At 40.6% G+C, this 18,290-nt stretch overlaps 1 protein-coding gene across 1 annotated transcript in view; it reads left to right on the top strand.

Annotated features, from left to right (window-relative positions):
- The window catches only part of KIF5C (kinesin family member 5C), a 242,778-nt gene that overhangs the window by 116,928 nt on the left and 107,560 nt on the right, over positions 1-18,290 (top strand). Inside the window, exons 5-11 of the mRNA XM_006834553.1 lie at positions 3,142-3,246; positions 8,286-8,334; positions 8,598-8,653; positions 9,690-9,777; positions 11,784-11,908; positions 15,136-15,240; positions 15,663-15,811. Of these exons, the coding sequence (XP_006834616.1) occupies positions 3,142-3,246; positions 8,286-8,334; positions 8,598-8,653; positions 9,690-9,777; positions 11,784-11,908; positions 15,136-15,240; positions 15,663-15,811 (677 nt within the window). The remainder of the gene's footprint in view (positions 1-3,141; positions 3,247-8,285; positions 8,335-8,597; positions 8,654-9,689; positions 9,778-11,783; positions 11,909-15,135; positions 15,241-15,662; positions 15,812-18,290) is intronic.

Genomic DNA, 18,290 nt, shown 5'->3' with positions numbered 1-18,290 from the left:
AGAATGACATGCTTAACAGTGTTTGTGCTATGCTGGTAAGATGCGGTAATGCACAGAGCCCTGCTTGGGTTTGTGAAGTTCAAGCTCAGAGGGACCGCTTGGAGGGCAAGCTGCGGTGGAGAAAGGGGGGTTTCATTTTGTTCTGTGTGTGATGTTGGGAGGGACTTCTCACACTGATAATGTTGAGGGAGATACCCAGAAGTTTTCCAATGCCCAGCAGCTCGCCTGGGATTGTTCTGAATGGGGCAAGCTTCACAACGTCTGGGCCAAGTGGAGTCTGGCTGAGTGCTCTAGTGCTCCTGTGAGCTGACTGGCTCTCTGCTATCCAGACTTAAGTGTTTCAGGAAACTGCCCTGCTCAAAAGGTCAAGGAGGACATTGAGGCTGGAACAAAGAGAGTCTTGTTCAATGGCAAATGGCCAGGGTCTTGTTTCTTCTTTCATAGTGCTCCTTGAAGGTCATATTCAGAAATAGGAAAAGTTTGTGGAGAGGATCCACAAACTTTTTCCCTTTTCTGTTTACGTTGGTTAAGCATTGGGCTATTATATTGCTTAAGTGTTGAGTTGGCAGTTCAAATCCACCATCGCTATGAGGGAGACAGGTAAGGCTTTCTGCTCTCATAAAGATTTGCAGCTTTGGACATCATAAGTAACAGTTGTACTCTGTCCTATAGGTTTGGGTTTTTGTATACTGGGAGCAATAAGAAGATGAAATGGTGCATTTCTCTGATACTCAGGTCCATCCCTGAACCTCTAGTCAGATGAAATTTTTTTCTCAATAGGCATTGCTTTTTTTTTTTTTTTTCTGCTGTTATAATTTTGTGTTACTCCCATCTGATTTTCTCTCCTACATCTTCTAGGCCTATCTTTATGTTTATTCATCTCCATGGTTTGTGTCCTTTTATATAAGCCAGGAATCAATTGGAAGATAACTGTGTTTCAGGGAAAGCATCTAGGGAAGCAGACTCAGAGTCAATTGCTGTTGTTGTTGTCAGGTGCCATCGAGTCGGAACCAACTCATAGCGACCCCATGCACAGCAGGATGAAACAATGTCCGATCCTGGGCCAACTTCACTACTGCTGCCACACTTGAGTCCATCAATGATGCCACCTGGCCAATCCATCTCATTAGGGGTCTTCCTCTTTTTCTCTGACCTGCCACCTTACCCAGCATGACATCCTTCTCCAGCGACTGTTTCCTCTGGACAATATGTCCAAAGTATGAGAGACGAAGCTTAGCCATCCTGGCCTCCAAGGAGCACTCTGGCTGCACTTCTTCCAAAATAGATCTATTGGTTCTTTTGGCAGTCCATGGCACTTTCAGTATTCTCCTCCAACACCGCAACTCAAAGGCATCAATTCTTCTACGATTTTCCTTATTCACTGTCCAGCTTTCGCATCCATATGAGGCTATTGAAAACACCATGGCCTGGGTCAGGCGCACCTTAGTCCTCAAGCTGACATCTAATTGGCAGAGTCAATTAAAAATGATTTTTTGATTATCAATCATTCTTCTCTGACCATGGACCACAAAGGAGAAGTTTAAGGATCAGCATGAATTATTAAAGAGCTCTGGAGGGTGCAGGTGGGGAAGAGTTTCCCGATTTTACCAGAGATTTGCGTTTTCACCAAGTCATGTCAACAATGAACACATTTGAGAAACACATCTGAATCACGTGTTAGTAGGTGGGGTAATAATGCAAAGTGAATTGTGGCTTGTAATTAATACCTGGATTCACATGGTTCTTGTTTTTGGTAACTCAGATTTTGTTGTGAAACTTAACCTTCTAGAGAGGCACTATGCGATGAACTTTCTTAAGGAAAAAGACTGTTTAATAGAGGCAAAATAAAGAGATCTTCCAGGTATTGGACAAATTTGGAACAAGGATATGCATCAAAATTGTAAAGGTTGTTGGGTATCCCTGGAAAACTGAAGAGGAAACTGGGTTTTGTATTCTTCTTCCACTTCCAACTTCCTAACCGTTTAGAAGATGCTTCAGTTATACAATTACCAATGATCACTTCAGACCTGAAGACTGCAGATGTCTATATGCGGATGGAATCTTTAATATGCATGGAGAAGAACTTTTGTGGTACTCATTTGAGTGTGGCCTTCAAGGAAAACGCTTTAGAAATTGTACATTTGGAAATCAGTGCTAAGGTCATTGCTTTAAATACCTTTGGGACTTTTCCTTAGGAATTACTCTCAGATCCTAGAGCTTATCTTTTGGAATGTTTTCAGAGGTGGTCAATTTTGGACCGTAGGAATAAATTTACTCCTTAGGTAAAATGAATGGTGGTAGTGTTCCGTGGAGTTGGTTCTGACTCATAGCGACCCTGTATAGGGTTTCCGAGGCTGTAAATCTTTACAGGAGCAGAAAGCCTCATCTTTCTCCCACGGAACCGCTGGTAGTTTCAAACTGCTGACCTTGCAGCTGGCAGCCAGACTCATAACCATTATGCTATGAGAGCTTCTTAGGTAAAATGAATAGAATGAAAAAAAAGAATAAGAAAATCTGTAAAAAGTGGATGTAGGTACCTAAAGTTATTTGGAGCCATTTAACTGAGAATTACAGATTTTAAAAAGAAACGGATAAAACTTATATGCTAATCTTTGGTTTGTAAAATGGCATTGAAGCTATTTCCACAAGTCAAGTTCTGAAACACTTTTGAGCAATGATGATGTTAATGCCTATTCATTCTGAAGGTGATTTCATTAAAAGAGATGAACTTACTTAGACTGGTATATTCTGGTAAATTTGTAAAAATTCAGGTACAAAAACCATATTTAATACATTAAAGTTGCCCATGTATTCTCATTTTCTCCTATTCCTCTTCCCTCTCTCTCTCTGTCTCTCTCAAACACACACATACACACACTGATTTGCTGTCCTGAGTGGTAGCAGGAGAGATAATATGGTGTTTCAGAACCTAAAAAATAACAAGCTTAATAACACATTGAGTTATTCAGCCAATTTTTGGTATGTTGGCATGTCAAGTACTTCCCCAAGGGAGCAGATAGTCCACGTGTAGATGCTCCATCCCATGGAATTCTGTTTAGGAAACTCAGGCACGATCCATTTTCTCGCTCTCATTTTTCTCAGAGCTTCTAAACTGCCTATGATTGTATTTTCTGGTCACAGGGAAAGCTGCATGACCCTCAGCTTATGGGAATCATTCCAAGGATCGCACATGACATCTTTGATCATATCTATTCCATGGATGAAAATCTGGAATTTCACATCAAGGTAAGATAGAATCCCAACAGAAGAAACTGGGCCCCAAATTATGTTTCTTATATTTACCTCCTTTACATAGCTGTAAAAGATGATTGTAAAGAGTTTAAGTAACACCCCTGTAGTAAAGAAAGTGACATTGATTAATTAATAACAGGCTGACTTTTTTAGATATCTGTATAGTTTGCTTGAAATATTAAAATCACTAAAGTAAAGGTCCTTATTTAGGATGGACTCATCTTGATAGTTGTCTGAATTCTACCCTTAGCCCTGTAGATTTCTATAGCTCTGATCAGAATGTGTCCATGTTTGGGATAGAAGAGTATTTCCCAAAGTGTGCTCTGTAGGACACACTCCTCGTTGTTTATAGGTGGGTACTGGAGAAAAAGGGTTCTGTGACTAAATAAGATAGCAAAACGCTTTGTTGAACATTAGTTAATTATCAGAAGCTTTCGTGTACTGTTGTGCAATTTGACTATGTAAAAAGACATAGTCTATTTCATTTCTCAGCGTGTCTGACTTGTATGATGGTGAAACTATTTTTACTCATAGCATGACACTGGTGTTCTGAGGAGCATCTTTGGGTAGTGATACAGAAGAGAATACGTCTTACTCTTGTTCTCATTTTTATTTTTGTTCCTGCTATTGGCTTCTAGTCTGCTTTTTCTTTTTGTTTTGCTACTACAACCTCTGTTCTGGCTTAAACTTGAATTGGAAGGGAGCTTTCTACTCTCTTATAGTAACTGTTAAGTTTTAAGATTTGGCATTAGAGGTGTATTCGTTGGAATGTCTGTATTTGTAAGTGACAAGAGAGCCACTTGTTTAAGCAAGAAGAGGAAGCTGTTAAAAGATACAGAACCATGTGGCAGGCATTGAGCGAGGGGCTGGGGATGTAGAGAATCAGGAAATCTAGTGATGGCTTTTCTTTTATTTCTTTAGGTTTTTTAAAAAATAAATTGAGATATAATTTACATACCATAACGTTTTCCCATTTAAAGTGTGTAATCCAGTGGTATTTAGAATATTGATAAAGTTGTGTAACAATTTATTCCCTGAATGTTTTCATCATCCTAAGAGAAACCCTGTACTCATTACAATCACTGCATTTCTGCTCTTTTCTCTTATTCTTTCTCTTTCACATATTTGGAGCAACATGTCATCTCTTGCTCCATATTCCCTTCTTTCCACTTCCAAATGCCCTAAGTAAGGGACTCTTTGGGTCAGACTGCAATGGATGGTCATCCCTGGTCCAGTTAGCTGTCTGGTCTTTGCCTCTGTGACTTTGGAGAAAGTTAGAGAGGTGGATAGGATGAGGCAGGGGATGTGGATCTGAGCAGATCTTTTTAGGCTGGGACCTTTAGTCAGTCCATCATTTAGTTAGTCCTTTCATTTTAGATCTAAGGACACTGAAGTTCAAGAGAGTAGAATTAGATGGTCCAAGTTACATACCAAGTTATTGGCAGAGCTACAAATAGACCCTTGGTCTTCTGACCATGCCTCACATGCATAACATCTCCCATTATATTATCCTTTTCCCGTACTTAATTCTGCTATCACATAAAATCCTAAATCACATAAAAATTCTGCTATCACATAATTCCTAAATCACATAAAAATCAAGGTAAAACCTGTTTGCCCATTCATTAATTTAACATCTGGAAAAATATCTCTTTCTTACAATTCCTTTTGTTGGTTGAAGCCTGATTCTACTTCTTGCAGGGTTCTTATATCTAAGGATACAGAAGCTCATTGCTTTGATGGGATCAAGAGTTAGGAGCTTAGTGCATCTTTGAGCCATTTGCAATTAAGTACTTAAAACTACTGCAGGGTTCTTATGTGATAATCCTAGAGTAAGATGTTAAACCAATTACTGCCCTCAAAAGAGGATCTTGTATCTGAATCTTAACATAAAAACAGTGCTGGCATAACAGGAGGAAAACACACATCTTTTAAGTCTCTAGGGATGGGTTTAGTAGTCCAGGTTCCCATTACACAATTGCAGCTATGCTTTCTCACTTCATAAATAATAACAACTTAAGCAAGCAAGTTAGCTGTTGACTACTCTGTATTTTGAACTGAGTAGTCACAGGCTTCATCAAGAAAAAGAGACTTGATTAAGGCAGTATTGAACATCTGTCCCACAAAATGAGTCCTGCAGAGGTTTTAGAGCATTCTTTCTTTCTTTCTTTTTTTAAAATGTTTTATTGTGAATTATGTGATAGTTTACATAGGAGAACATTAGCTTTACATTCATCCTCTCATATATCGTTTCATTGCCATTGTTACAATCCCCTCCATGCATCGTCAACCAACCAAAGGGTGTACGCTGCAAGCCTCCCCCCCAACCCAGGTCGTCAGCACACAGCCCCTCTCCCTCTCTGTGTCTAGAGTTCCCAGCCACTCCATCTCTCCAAGTCATCATCTCTGCCTCCATCTCTGGCATTACTGTTTCTCTGGGTAGGGTCCCGCACTCCGCTCTTCTCTCCTGCAGTGCAAAGTCAATCACTCCCCTCCTTTTGCTACAAAACATCTAACTTTACATTTCCAACCCTCACAGTCAGTCCTGATAACAATTATTCACTACTGTACAACGAAAGACCTATCCCCATCTCCTTTCATCAGCCCTGCCCAGACAGATTGGAAACTACTCAGTGAAGAATCTACCTTCCTCTGTGCCCTCTGGATCTAGGCTCCCTCTTGAGAGCTTGTAAGCCAGTCACTCTTTGCCTTTGTAGACCCCTCATTTTGGGTAGCCAATGTCCAAGTTGCCGATCCCTGTCTACCCTGTTTACTGAGCTGATGGGAATGATCCTCGCTGTAAAGATTTTTTGAGCTACTGAATCCAGAGGTGTAGATCAAGTTCATCAAATTGTATCAGATTACTCTTTTTTTCCTCTTCTTTCTTCTTCAAGTTGAGTTCTGATCATCCAATCGTTGAAGCCAGGTAAACTGGGTATTATCTTCAAATGTGGGTGTTCTTATGCATATGCTCTCTCTTCTTATCAGCTGGAATGCTCACTCTCCACTCTAGTCCTCTGTGGCTATGTCACTGACTCTGGGTTCAACAGTCCCCAGGTCTTGCCACACTGCTGGCCAACCAGGTCTCCACCCGGGTTCACAGGAGTCTATTGAACATTGTAGGGCTTAGCTTGCAGCTTCATTGCTGTTTTTCCCTCACTTCTGCTTATCGGTGTTGAATGTGGTCACCAATCAGAGCGCATGTCTGGTCGTGTGTTCACATTGAGTCTTAGTCTTGGAAGTGGGTTAGAGCATTATTTCTGAACGTGTTATTTCATACCAAGCAATGCCTGTTTATTTTTTTCCTACTGTGTCTCATACATAATTTGAAAGGATAAAACAAAACAAAAACAAAATCCAAACTCTACCAAAATTGCCATATCTGCTGTGTTAAAAAGAAATTTATAAATCAGAATTCTCTTTCTACTTAATGTGGATAGAACTCTTACTGCCTGATATGTTAAATATCTAGTTCACATTTGTTTTTTGTAAATGTAATGGATTTTCTCTGTAATCTATGGAAATGAGTTCACATGTTTAAGATCTCAAATATTAACAGAAAATCAGACCAAGATGGAGTTAGTTGAAGGAAGGGCCTGGTTAGGGATGTCTAGGATTGGACATCTCTCACCCATGAAGGGCTCAGGCAATGGGGGGAAGTTGAAGCAGGTGGCAACATGGAGTGATGACAGAGCAGCAGTGAGTCTTTCAAGCATTTAGATACGGATTTCACACGTTCCCTTAACTAGTGGCAGGTTTGATCCACAGCTGTGATGTGGGGGCAAGTTTTCACCTAAGGGTACACATCCTAACGTCACAACTATTCTCTTTTTGGTCCATTCCCTCATTTAGATTTCAGAGAAAGCTGTGAACGAACATAGGGGAGACAAAACTTAAGCTAAGAAGTCACTGGCAGATTTAAACAAAGTAGAGAATCTTAGAGGGAATTTTTGACATCCCATAACTTACTGACTTCATTTAACAGAAGAAAATGGAGGCTTAAGGTCTTGATTTTATGTGTCAATGAATTGCCCAAGGTCACATAATCTAGATAACAAAGGTCAGTGGTATCAGAACCCACTGGGGAGTAGAAGAGCATATTCTTAGGTCTCATTTCCTGAGATTCAGATTCAATAGGACTGTGTTAGGGCTCAGGCATCTACAGTTTACAAACAAGCACAGTAGGCATCACTGGTGCAGGTGTTGCTGGAGCTGATGTTTGAGAATAATTAAATACTTATTATCCCCCTCACAGTCTAATCATCTTTCATTAGTTCTTATTCTGTTCAAATCATTCCTGGGTTCCCCAAACTTGGCCACCAACACCAGTTCCTCCCACTTCTTTCTGTGCTCTAGTCTTTCCACTGCCCCCTCCCTGCTGCCTTCATGTGAATGGAGCATTACCTCCATCTTGTCTGATTAAGCTGTTAATTGTTGTTGTTGTTAAGTGCCGGTCAAGTCGATCCCAACCCATAGCAACCCTGTGTAGGGTTTCTGAGGAGCGGCTGGTAAGCTTGAACTGCCAACTATGCAGTTCAAACGGCTTTGCAGTCTGGTGCATTAACCCACAGCGCCACACCAGGACTCCAAGCTGTTCATATCATGCTTGAAATGAGGCCTATGGATTTTTAACAGTTACTTTCAAAGGATGTTTTATTTTAGTCTGGTTATTGTTGGAAACTTGCTTGGTGCTTATTTCAGGTTAAACCTAGTGTCTTCATGTAAGTGGCTTCCTTGCATAGGCTATAAATAGCACCTAAACTGACACTCTAAGGAACTGTGATGTGTGGGGAGGGAGAGTGGTCCATGCTCGGGCATGGAGGTGTAGGGCAAGCAGACAAAACAGAAACAGGAGGACTACAGTAGAACCAGAACTCTGCACTCTAAGGAAGGTTCTCTGTATCTCTACTTTGGATCTTCTCTTCTTTATCGTTGTCGCTACTCATGACAAAAGTTTTTGTAAGTTCTAATAGTGATGTTTTAAAAGTACAGTGTAGCATTTCTGTTTCAAACTCAATTTGCTTTTTAACCAGGTTTCCTATTTTGAGATCTACTTGGACAAAATAAGAGACTTACTTGATGGTGAGTAACATCAATGCTTGTTCTTTATTCTATAATGAAAATCCAGGGAGAATGAAATGATTTATAGCAAGTATGCTTAAAGAATTAATGAAAATTTATAGAGATGTTCTATTGTTTTTGGACTATATGCTTTTTCTCAGTGAAGGCATAATGGAAAAAAAATTCTATTTGTCTATCTTATATAACAATTTTTATTTTTCTTCCAATATAAGGTCTTTAACTTCTCTTTTCTTCTCTGCATGCCATCATTGTCATCCCTGTAGTATCCAAGACCAACTTGGCTGTTCATGAAGATAAAAACAGAGTCCCATATGTAAAGGTATGAGGAAGACTTGTTTGATGATGCAATTGCTTTTTCTTCATTCACCTTCATAATATGACATGAGATGCCTAGAATACTACATATAAAGGACTGATAGCTATTTAGAGGTCCTGTATGGTGCTGTAGGAAAAGCATTGGAGTACTAACCTCAAAGTCAGTGGTTCAAACCCACCATCCACTCCTCAGAAACCCTACATAGTGTTGCTGTGAGTCAGAGACGGACTCAACTTGCCTTAACAACAACATAGCTATTTAACCATGTGCCTTACTCTCTCTGGTTTTAAAAGTAGATCTGTATTTTCTAAAAGTTTCTTCCTCCTTTATCTGGTTTTAAGGTGCTCTGGTGGTATGGTAGATTACTAACTAACCTGCTTCTAACTGCATGGTCAGCAGTTCAGACCTCCGAGCCACCCTGCTGGAGAAAGATGAGACTGTCTGCTTCCATAAAGAAGTATAGGCTCAGAAACCCTAAGCAGCAGTTGTGCTTTGCCTGATAGGGTTGCTATGAGTCAGAATTCTCACTGTGGAAGTGACTTTTAGTTTTCATGTAAGAGCATGCGATAAGAACTGCTGCAGAAGTGGACACATAGTTAATATTTATATTTAAAGAAGCGGTGGTATTGAGTTGCCATGGTTTATATTTTGCTGTTAGAGGAAGTTTTTCATAGCTTTATACCTAGAGCTTCAAAATATCTATCTTAAGTTGGGGCCTAAAATGTTAAATCAATGAATGTGGAGCGTAAAACCAAACTTTATCCATTTCTTCTTCTTTCATTGATTTCCTTTATCCCCCGCTGTTCATGATGACTATGTACTCAGAAACTAAGAAAAGCAGACGTTTGCTTTATGGTTTCAGTTTTGTTTTCCTAGGGTTTGCACAAACTTTTGTTTAATGTAGAGTACAAGTCCTAGGCATGGAGGAAAAGTTGTTGGATTTACATTTCAGCCTTTCTATTTACTGGCTCCTCTAGAAGAGAGATGGAAACAAGTTTAGTGAACATTTTAAATGGTGAGCCTGTGGACTCTGTTCCAGGGATGCACCGAGCGGTTTGTGTCAAGCCCCGAAGAGGTCATGGACGTGATAGACGAAGGGAAGGCAAATCGACATGTGGCGGTGACAAGTAAGCACGCTGGGGTGGGGGTCTTCCTCTGTCACTTAAGATGGAAATGTCTGCAAGCAGTGAGGGGCTGGTGAAAGAGTGGATGTGAAGGTGTTTCAGAAGCAGTGGCTCTGACGAAAACATGAGGGCTTGCTCTGTAGGAATCTGTCCAGGTGGTCATGGGAAACAATGCTGTGTGACTATGTGTCCAGAGAAGACTCCGAGGTCTGGAATGCATTCTGAGACTCCCTGGACCTTGATGGCAGCCTAATCCGGACATTGGGGGAAACTAACAAAACTTTCCAATCCAAGGGGAAACAAACTTTCTAAATTAACTTATTTTAGCATGTCAATTTTAAGTTTTATTATTATTTTCTTTTTATTTTAAATCCAAGCCAACAAATTCTATATACTAATCATACAAGGGGGCTTCAAATATGGAGTGAAAAGTGGAGTGAAAAGTTAATGGGTTTTCCCATGGACTCTTTTGAAGTCCCCTCATACGTGTGCAAAGAGGCCAGGGTAGATTTCTGCCCTCTGTAAACGATGAAAGGCAGGCAAGGAGGAACTCAGAAAGCTGATCTGCGAGCTTTATCCTGAACTTTTAGATGCAACGCTGATTGCAGACACATTCAAATCAGCTCCCTTACCTTGTGGTCCCTTCCTAACCATACACATCACATCTCAGGGAAGCAGATCACATGGCATTAGGGCAGCAGAGGGTCCATGAAAAGATTGGGATTTTCTGTCTTTTTCAGAGGTAAGTGTACACATAAGTTCATATGAAGAGGAGCTGAAGAACTAGAGAAGAGATCTTGAAGAAGAGAAAAAAACTTGGTGTGATAATACAATATATTTTAACGCATCCAAGATGCTGTGTCCTTAAGTAAGAGATCCACAGGCTCTGTTTGGTCTGAACGAGGTTGAAGCTATAGGGAGACAGGTTTCGACATATCACAGGAACCACTCTGTAGTCCTTATAGCTCAAGTAGAACCTGCTACACAGAGTTAGTCAGTTCCCTGTCATGTTGTAGAAAACATTCCAGCACTGATTGGTGTGCTGGTCTGTACTCTTTACATTTCTACCCACCCAAGGGTAGAGGGTATGAGGGCTCTTGAGAAAGTTCGTGGAAAAATGGAAAGAAAAGATAATGAAAAATTTCCACAAACATTTTGAAGTCCCCTTGAGTCTGTAATCCAGAACTGTTATTTGCAACGCGTATCAAATGGTATCATAGATATGTCAAATTTATAGGTGAGCCTGGATTTTTTTGCATTTCCCCAGTGTAGGCTGAACTCCACTCCTTTCTGCTTAAAATACTTATACATACATGCGTGCGTATATGACAGGATGTGAGATTGATATTCTTAGAGTAATAGCATCTCTCATTTATAAAAATGGTATTCACTCAATTAAACTATTGTTAATCATGAATTATTCATGACACAACTTTTTTGGGCTAGAACATTATTCTTATTCTGGCAAGTGGTTCTAACAAGTGGCTGCAATAGGAGTTGAATGAGATAATCTCTCATGTCTCCGTATACCTGGTGGACAAGGTCCAGTTCCAAATGTATTTTTACTTTGAGTACCCCATCCTAATGAAAAATATTTAATCTTTGAGAGCTTTTATGTGCCCTAGCATGTGTGAGGGGGTTCCGTTGACCCAGGAGAGGAATCTCCAACTTCCATCAGGTGAGAGTCAGGATTGAATTAGGTTTCGGAGGATGGGGCTTTGGGACAAGCTAGAGAATAGGCTCTTTTCAATCCATAAATAAAATTTTTAGATTAATTTCTATTCTATTTGAAGGCATTTTGAATTCTTCATCTCGTGAATGAGCATTGTTTTTAAGAAGAAATTTTTAAGAAGAAATGGTAGTCTCAGATAATGTTTAAAATCATCTGGGCTTATTTTTATCTAAATGGAACTGTTGGACACAGTTTATTTTGCTTTTTTTTTAGATGAGGAGTTTTTTACTTCAATTGATGTGTTCTTTGTAGAGCAGTAAACAATTTTGCTTTTCAGACATGAATGAACACAGCTCCAGAAGTCACAGTATCTTCCTGATTAATATTAAACAAGAGAATGTAGAGACTGAAAAAAAACTCAGTGGGAAGCTTTATCTGGTTGATTTGGCTGGGAGCGAAAAGGTAATTGGTTCTTTATTTGTATTATCTATAACTCTACCCTGCTATTTGCTTCAGTGTGCAATGGTATAATTTTTGTACCTTCCTATTCCCTGGTATTAAAGAGCTTTTAAAGTTTCTGATGTTGTGCCAAGATGTTATTAAATTTAACCTTTGTTTTCCTGCACTGTCTTTTTTGGTCCTGAATTCCCCTATTCATGTCACAGGCAAATGCTTTGAATACTATCTCTGATTTATCCCTAATAGACTTTGGTGACAATGTTAGACAAATGTTGGTCTGAGCCAAAGAAGCTGTGCAAATACAGGAGGGACAAACTGGAGAAAAAGAAAGATCTTTGTGTGTATCAGACTCAAGGCCAGTAAAGGACTTTTGCCATTGGAATATGACAGTCCTGCCCCTGCAAGTTTGTCTTGCTGATAAAAAAATATCTGGAACCTGTGGTACTCTTTGTATTGCCCGGTTCTGCTGGCAATAGGTATGGACTGACTGTGTCTCACATGGGTGGCCTCGGTTCCTTCAGGCTATGTGGCCAGTTGTCCAGTGTTTTATCCACAAGTGCTGACTGTTCTCTGGATTGTCAAGACTTTCTTTTTGACATCCCCTCCCGGGCACTGACTGGAGTTGTACTTCACACCAAATAGGCCTCCTCAAACCTCCAATCTGCTCCCTCCCAGGCTTGCTTCCATACCACTAAAAGCTTGGTTGTCACACTTGGCCGGGTGCCAGATGTGTCAGCAGGATCCCCTTGAATGACATCACAGAGCAAGTCCATGCTCACAGTACCCTCTGTCCTCCATCAGCACTGATGTCATTCTGATGATGTCTGTTGTGCTAGTCAAGCTCAGCCCCTTTGAAGCTCAGTCAGTCTCCCTAATGGTATCTGCACCACATCCCTGAGTTGTCTGTATGCCAAGTTCTAGCCATGGACATCCACGTAAGTAATGGCTGCCTGTCCTTTTGTCCTTTTGCCTGCTTTTGTAAAGCCGTGAGCATACAGCATCTGGATATTCCTGGTTGGGAATCTAAAATTTTTCTGATATTGGTTTGTAATTTGATTAAAACAGAAATTCACCTAGTGGGAATGCTAGAATAGGGTTAGTTAATTCTGTGCCCAGACCTGTGCCATGGTCACGATCATTTGTATGTTTGGGTCCATTGTATCCAATATTGTGTCAGTTCATCTCATTGAAGGGTTCCCTGATTTTTGTGATCTTCTCCATTACCAACTGTGATGTCAGTTACTAGCAATTAGTCTTTCCTGATGACGTGCTGAAGTAAGGGAGCCACGGCCTCTCCATCCTTGTTTCCAAGGGCATTCATTCTGGTTGTATTTCTTCTCAGACTGTTTTGTCTGCTTTTCTGGTAGCCTGTGGCATATTCAGTATTAGTTGTAGACTGACCGTTGGCAGTCAACATTGACTTTACTGACATGCCAACTACACGGGTTGATGCAGAAAGCCTGAATGACCCTTCACTCTTTCTGTGTCTGCCCTCTCTTTCCTTTTAGAACTCAGATAGTGCGTATTGAGGGCTTCATTGCAGGGACAGATGCTGGCAGTTCAGAGAGAAGGCCTGTCCTCTGCCCAGTGGTGATGGTTATTGCCAGTGATGTTCATGAGGCATTTTAAAGTTGTGATCTTTCACATAGTTTCTTTTGTTCACATCTATTTGCCTTGAATAGCTCCACATAAAGGTGTCAGTGTTATCTAAGAGAACAGAACCCAAGACTTTAGTCCCCATTTCCCGTAAATGGCATTCTTCCCTAGGGCTGGCAATTTGACATCTGTGTTTCCTTGCCTGCAAAAACAAGGCAATAATACCTGTCTGGCATATTTCATGGAGCTAAGACACTTAAATATGAAAGCACCTTGAAAATACACAGTAAGTAGACTTTTATTATTTGTGACCCATCAGCTATATTATTTCTCCGACCATAAGCAGGAGTACCCACACACATAATTCCAAGAAAGATAAGAATCTATACCATTTGCAAAATCCTCCCCCAGGAAACACATTCATCTCTATCATTAGGAATTTCTCCTTCCCATGTAATTGAAATCCATCTTTGCACAGCTTAAAATCATTTCCCCCTTTTCTTTCTTCAGAGAGCAGCTGCTCACCCAGCATCATTTATCTCATCAACAGAGCTAAGAATCATGTTGAGTTCCCTGTTTTGTTTTTTTTTTCTAGCGTCCGTAAACGACTGTATACCTAGAGCAAATGCTGTAAATATGAAATTACCAGTAATAACACAGCAGTGGAGATGCTGTGGGTCCTCTAACTGCAGAGGAAATAAGACAGGTTCACAGTATAATACACAACTGCTTGACTTTTCCTGCCTCTCCAAGTTTTGGTTTTTTTTCCTTTTGGGTAATTGTGACTTCTTTCTTTTCCCAATGGGAAGGAATGTCTTAGTATCTAGTGCTTCCATGCTACAAATAACACAGAATCTCACAGTTCTGGAGGCCAAGAGTCCAAAGCAGGGTTTCAGCCATGTCAGTTCTTTCTTTGTCACTACTTTTGATCATGCCTCTTTTCCTTGACTTGTAGACCATCCTCACATGACGTCTGTCTTCCCCTATGTGTGCTTGTCCTTGTCTGTTATGGTCTTTTAGGATCTCCTTTATGCTGGTGTGAATTCATTAACATAGCAAAAGAAAATTTATTTCTAAACAATTAATTACATCCACAGGTACGGAACCCAAGGATTCATCATATATTTTGGGTGACAGAATTCCATCTGTAATAGAGAGTTAGGACAACCATCCCTGCCACCTATTGTCCTTTGCCCGAATTTGGAACTTGAAATGTCCACTTTCCCAATATATCCCTTCTTTGTGACTTAGGGCAGCATTATGTCTGAACACTGCCCTGTGGGCCCTTCCAGGGAGGAGACTGTAGCTCAGTCTCTCAGGACCCTTCCCTATCTGTGGTGACAACATTTTAGAGCCTGTTTCACTGGATGGATGTCCTCAGGGGGATCGTCTGCAGTTTTGCCACTTGAGGCATTTTATCCATTCCCTTAAACCTAATCGAGAGGAAAATGACAAGAGAGAGCAGATCCCCGGTCTCATGTGAGAGGGGCAGATTTATCAGTGTGGCTCTTATTTACTCTTATTTTTACTTGCATTTCCAGAGGCTTCTCCCTGCGCCCACCTATTAACTTGCATTTTCTACTTTGTGCTTCTATTGTCCCATATACCTCACTGCCTTCTCTTCTCCCTGGTAGGTCAGCAAAACTGGCGCCGAGGGAGCCGTTCTTGATGAAGCTAAAAATATCAATAAGTCTTTGTCTGCTCTTGGAAACGTGATCTCTGCCTTGGCAGAAGGGACAGTAAGTGATCCTGTTTCCGTCTATTAAATAATACTATATGAAGTTGTCTTTTGGATTACACTCTTAATCACACACTCCAGAAATTCTTTTGTTGTTTTTTGTTATTTTAAAAATATAGATGAACATTTGCCAAACCAATACTACTTATGTTTGGAAAGGGACAGAGGCTATCCTAGCTGTGGACACTCTACTTGCTGGGAGATCCACTCACTTGAATTTTGTGAATGGTGATGTTAATTTAATACTCCCTGTGTCACAGAACAGGCATTGTGAATTTGGGCAAGGTCTAAAAATTTAGCTACAGATTTCCTGTCTTACATGTGATTCTAAGCCTAGTATCTCTGTCACTGAATTTCTTGCCTCTGTGTTTCTTCTTTGCAAAGACTGTCAAAACCAAGCCATGTTTTTCTTTTCCTAAACAGAAAACACATGTGCCATACCGGGACAGTAAGATGACTCGTATTCTTCAGGACTCACTTGGTGGGAACTGTCGAACCACCATTGTCATTTGCTGTTCTCCCTCTGTCTTCAATGAGGCTGAAACCAAGTCCACATTAATGTTTGGACAAAGGTGGGTGTGGTCACAAAATACTCTTGTGACCCAGGCCTCTGCACTTCCCAAGTTCTGGGAGTAAGTGGGAAGGGGTTGATGTCAGAGAAGTAATAAATGGATGTAACATAAAGCCTGGGACTAAATTGCATGGTCATCTGTAAGCCTGTGGCATTCTTTACTGAGACCAAACAAATCATTATATTTTTGAATAATGGGCAGAAACATGGCAATCAAAGATAGGATATTAAAAACAAATGCCTAAGCTTTTTATAGCTCTCAGTGTTGGTGAAATGCTACTTTGGCTCATCTTGGAACTGAAACCTAACTCTTAATTTCACATGACTTCAAATGTATAAAACTCAAGTCTGATTTGGGATCCACGGTAAGTAAAGTTGCTAGTAGAACAATGAGGAGTTGTATGAATGTAGAGTCATGGCATAAATAGAAAAGGGAAGGAAAGGAATACTGATACTAAGTGTGGGATCAGGAAGTACAGAATGTACACCTATCAGCCATGAGTAGGTGACAGCCATCTTCAGTGGTTATATGACACTGCCTAGCTCTCTGAGAGGTGTAATGCATCAGTAGGTTTATCAACCAGAGTTCTCTAGAGGAACAGAACCAATAGGATATGTGTGTGCATGTGTATGTGTGGATTTGTCAAAAGAGAGAGACGTTTACTTTAAGGAATTGTTTCATATGATTGTGGGGGCTGGCAAGTGTAAAACTTGCAGGACAGGCCAACAAACTGGAAGCTCAGGCAGAATTTCTGTTATAGTTCCTTCTGGAAATACCAGTTGTTGCTCTTCAGGTCTTCACCTGACTAGGTGAGGCCCATCCATGTTATCGAGGCTAAGTTGCTTTACTTACAGATCATCTGATTATAAATGATAGTCACATCTACAAAACACCTTCACCGTAATACCTAGACTAGTGTTTGACCAAACATCTGCTCACAATGGCCTACTCACGTGGACACATCAAATGAACCATGTCAGTGAGCAGCAAGGACTACTTAATTGTAAAACAGCATGTATGTGTCTGGGTTAGTTGCTTCGTACCTTTCTTTTCTTTCTTTTGTTAACTTTGTTCCCATTGCTGAAGTCAGAACCTTCTTCAGTCATGCATCCTCAGTTTGGGATGTTTAACCTCTATCCTCTCAGCCCTGGCTGCATCAGATGTTGGTTTCCACAGTGCTTGGTCTGCTGTGGATTGGGTATTTTAAGTGTGTTCAGTGCTCAGTGGGCTAAGCCTGGACCTGAGGTTGAGAGATGTGGACTCTGTTGTCATCATTTCCTTCAACTCTGAAAAAATGGTGTGATCTTCTCACAAGTGACCAGCTCTCTGTTGGTTTCGGCTGCCAAGTTTGTAATTGATTACACAGAGTGCTTCCTTTGCCATCCTTCTCAACTGGGCTGTGTGGCTTTGCTTTGAGAAATAGAGAAAGGACAGACAGGGTGGGGTGTTCCGTATGGGAATTTGTTAAGTCTTATTTAAACTGCCTTGAATCCCAGACATTTCCGGAGCCCTCAACAGAGCATAGAATTATGCATTCATGACACCCGTTGCTTGTCTAGATAAATAAGTACGTTGAGATCTTATGGAATTAATATGTCTTTTAAAGTGTATTTGAGTTCTTCCTCCTGAAAAGTTTCTTGATAAATTAAATGCTTAGGTCAGTGGGATTGCAATAGGATAACGACAACTTTTCTCAAGGATCACAGGATATCTATAAACTTGTACCTGCTTATGAGAAGCATAGGCTGTAAATGGTGATTATCTTGTCCTCTGTTGCCCTCATGTTTTAACCCCTGATTTTCGCAGTGTCTTTGAAAGGTATGTTCAAATAAACCAGCTTCAAATGTATTTATAAAGGAAAGGTCTCCTCAGGGACAAAGCAAAAGCATTCTGACCTTTGCAACCAAGAATTACTTACTATAAGGCTTTGGGATATCTGTTGCAAGGTTGCTGTTAGTGGGCATTTGCAGAGTTGTAGTGTTAGCTCAAGTGGTTAGTTTTTTTCTTTCGATCTTAGTGAGATCATCATCAACATCTTTGTCATCACTGACATGGTTTTCTAGTGCCTGGTGTGTGTGTTGTTGTTAGGTGCCATTGAGTCCGTTCTGACTCATAGCAACCCTGTATAGGGTTTCCTAGGAGCAGCTGGTGGGTTTGAACTGCTGACCTTGTGTTTTGCAATCCAGTGCTGATCCAACAGCACCATCCTCATGATTGTTCTTGAAGGTAAGCATTATGTCATCCTTAAACAGTTGAGGCCATTGAGGCTTAGGCTCAGAATGACTGAGTCCACATAGCTAGTAAGCAACTAGCCAGGATGGAGACTGTGTTATCTTAGAACCCACAGTCTCTCACATGCAGCTGTTTGACCAGGAGCCTAGATGAGTCCACAGGTGTCCGGCATGGGTCAACTTTTATTGCGGTAAATCTATCTACCCATCTATATACCTATCTATCTACTTATCTGCCTATCGACTGG

Source organism: Chrysochloris asiatica, unplaced genomic scaffold (assembly GCF_000296735.1).
Source record: "Chrysochloris asiatica unplaced genomic scaffold, ChrAsi1.0 scaffold00012, whole genome shotgun sequence".
Lineage (NCBI taxonomy): Eukaryota > Metazoa > Chordata > Mammalia > Afrosoricida > Chrysochloridae > Chrysochloris > Chrysochloris asiatica.
This window is presented reverse-complemented; position numbering and strand designations above follow the sequence as displayed.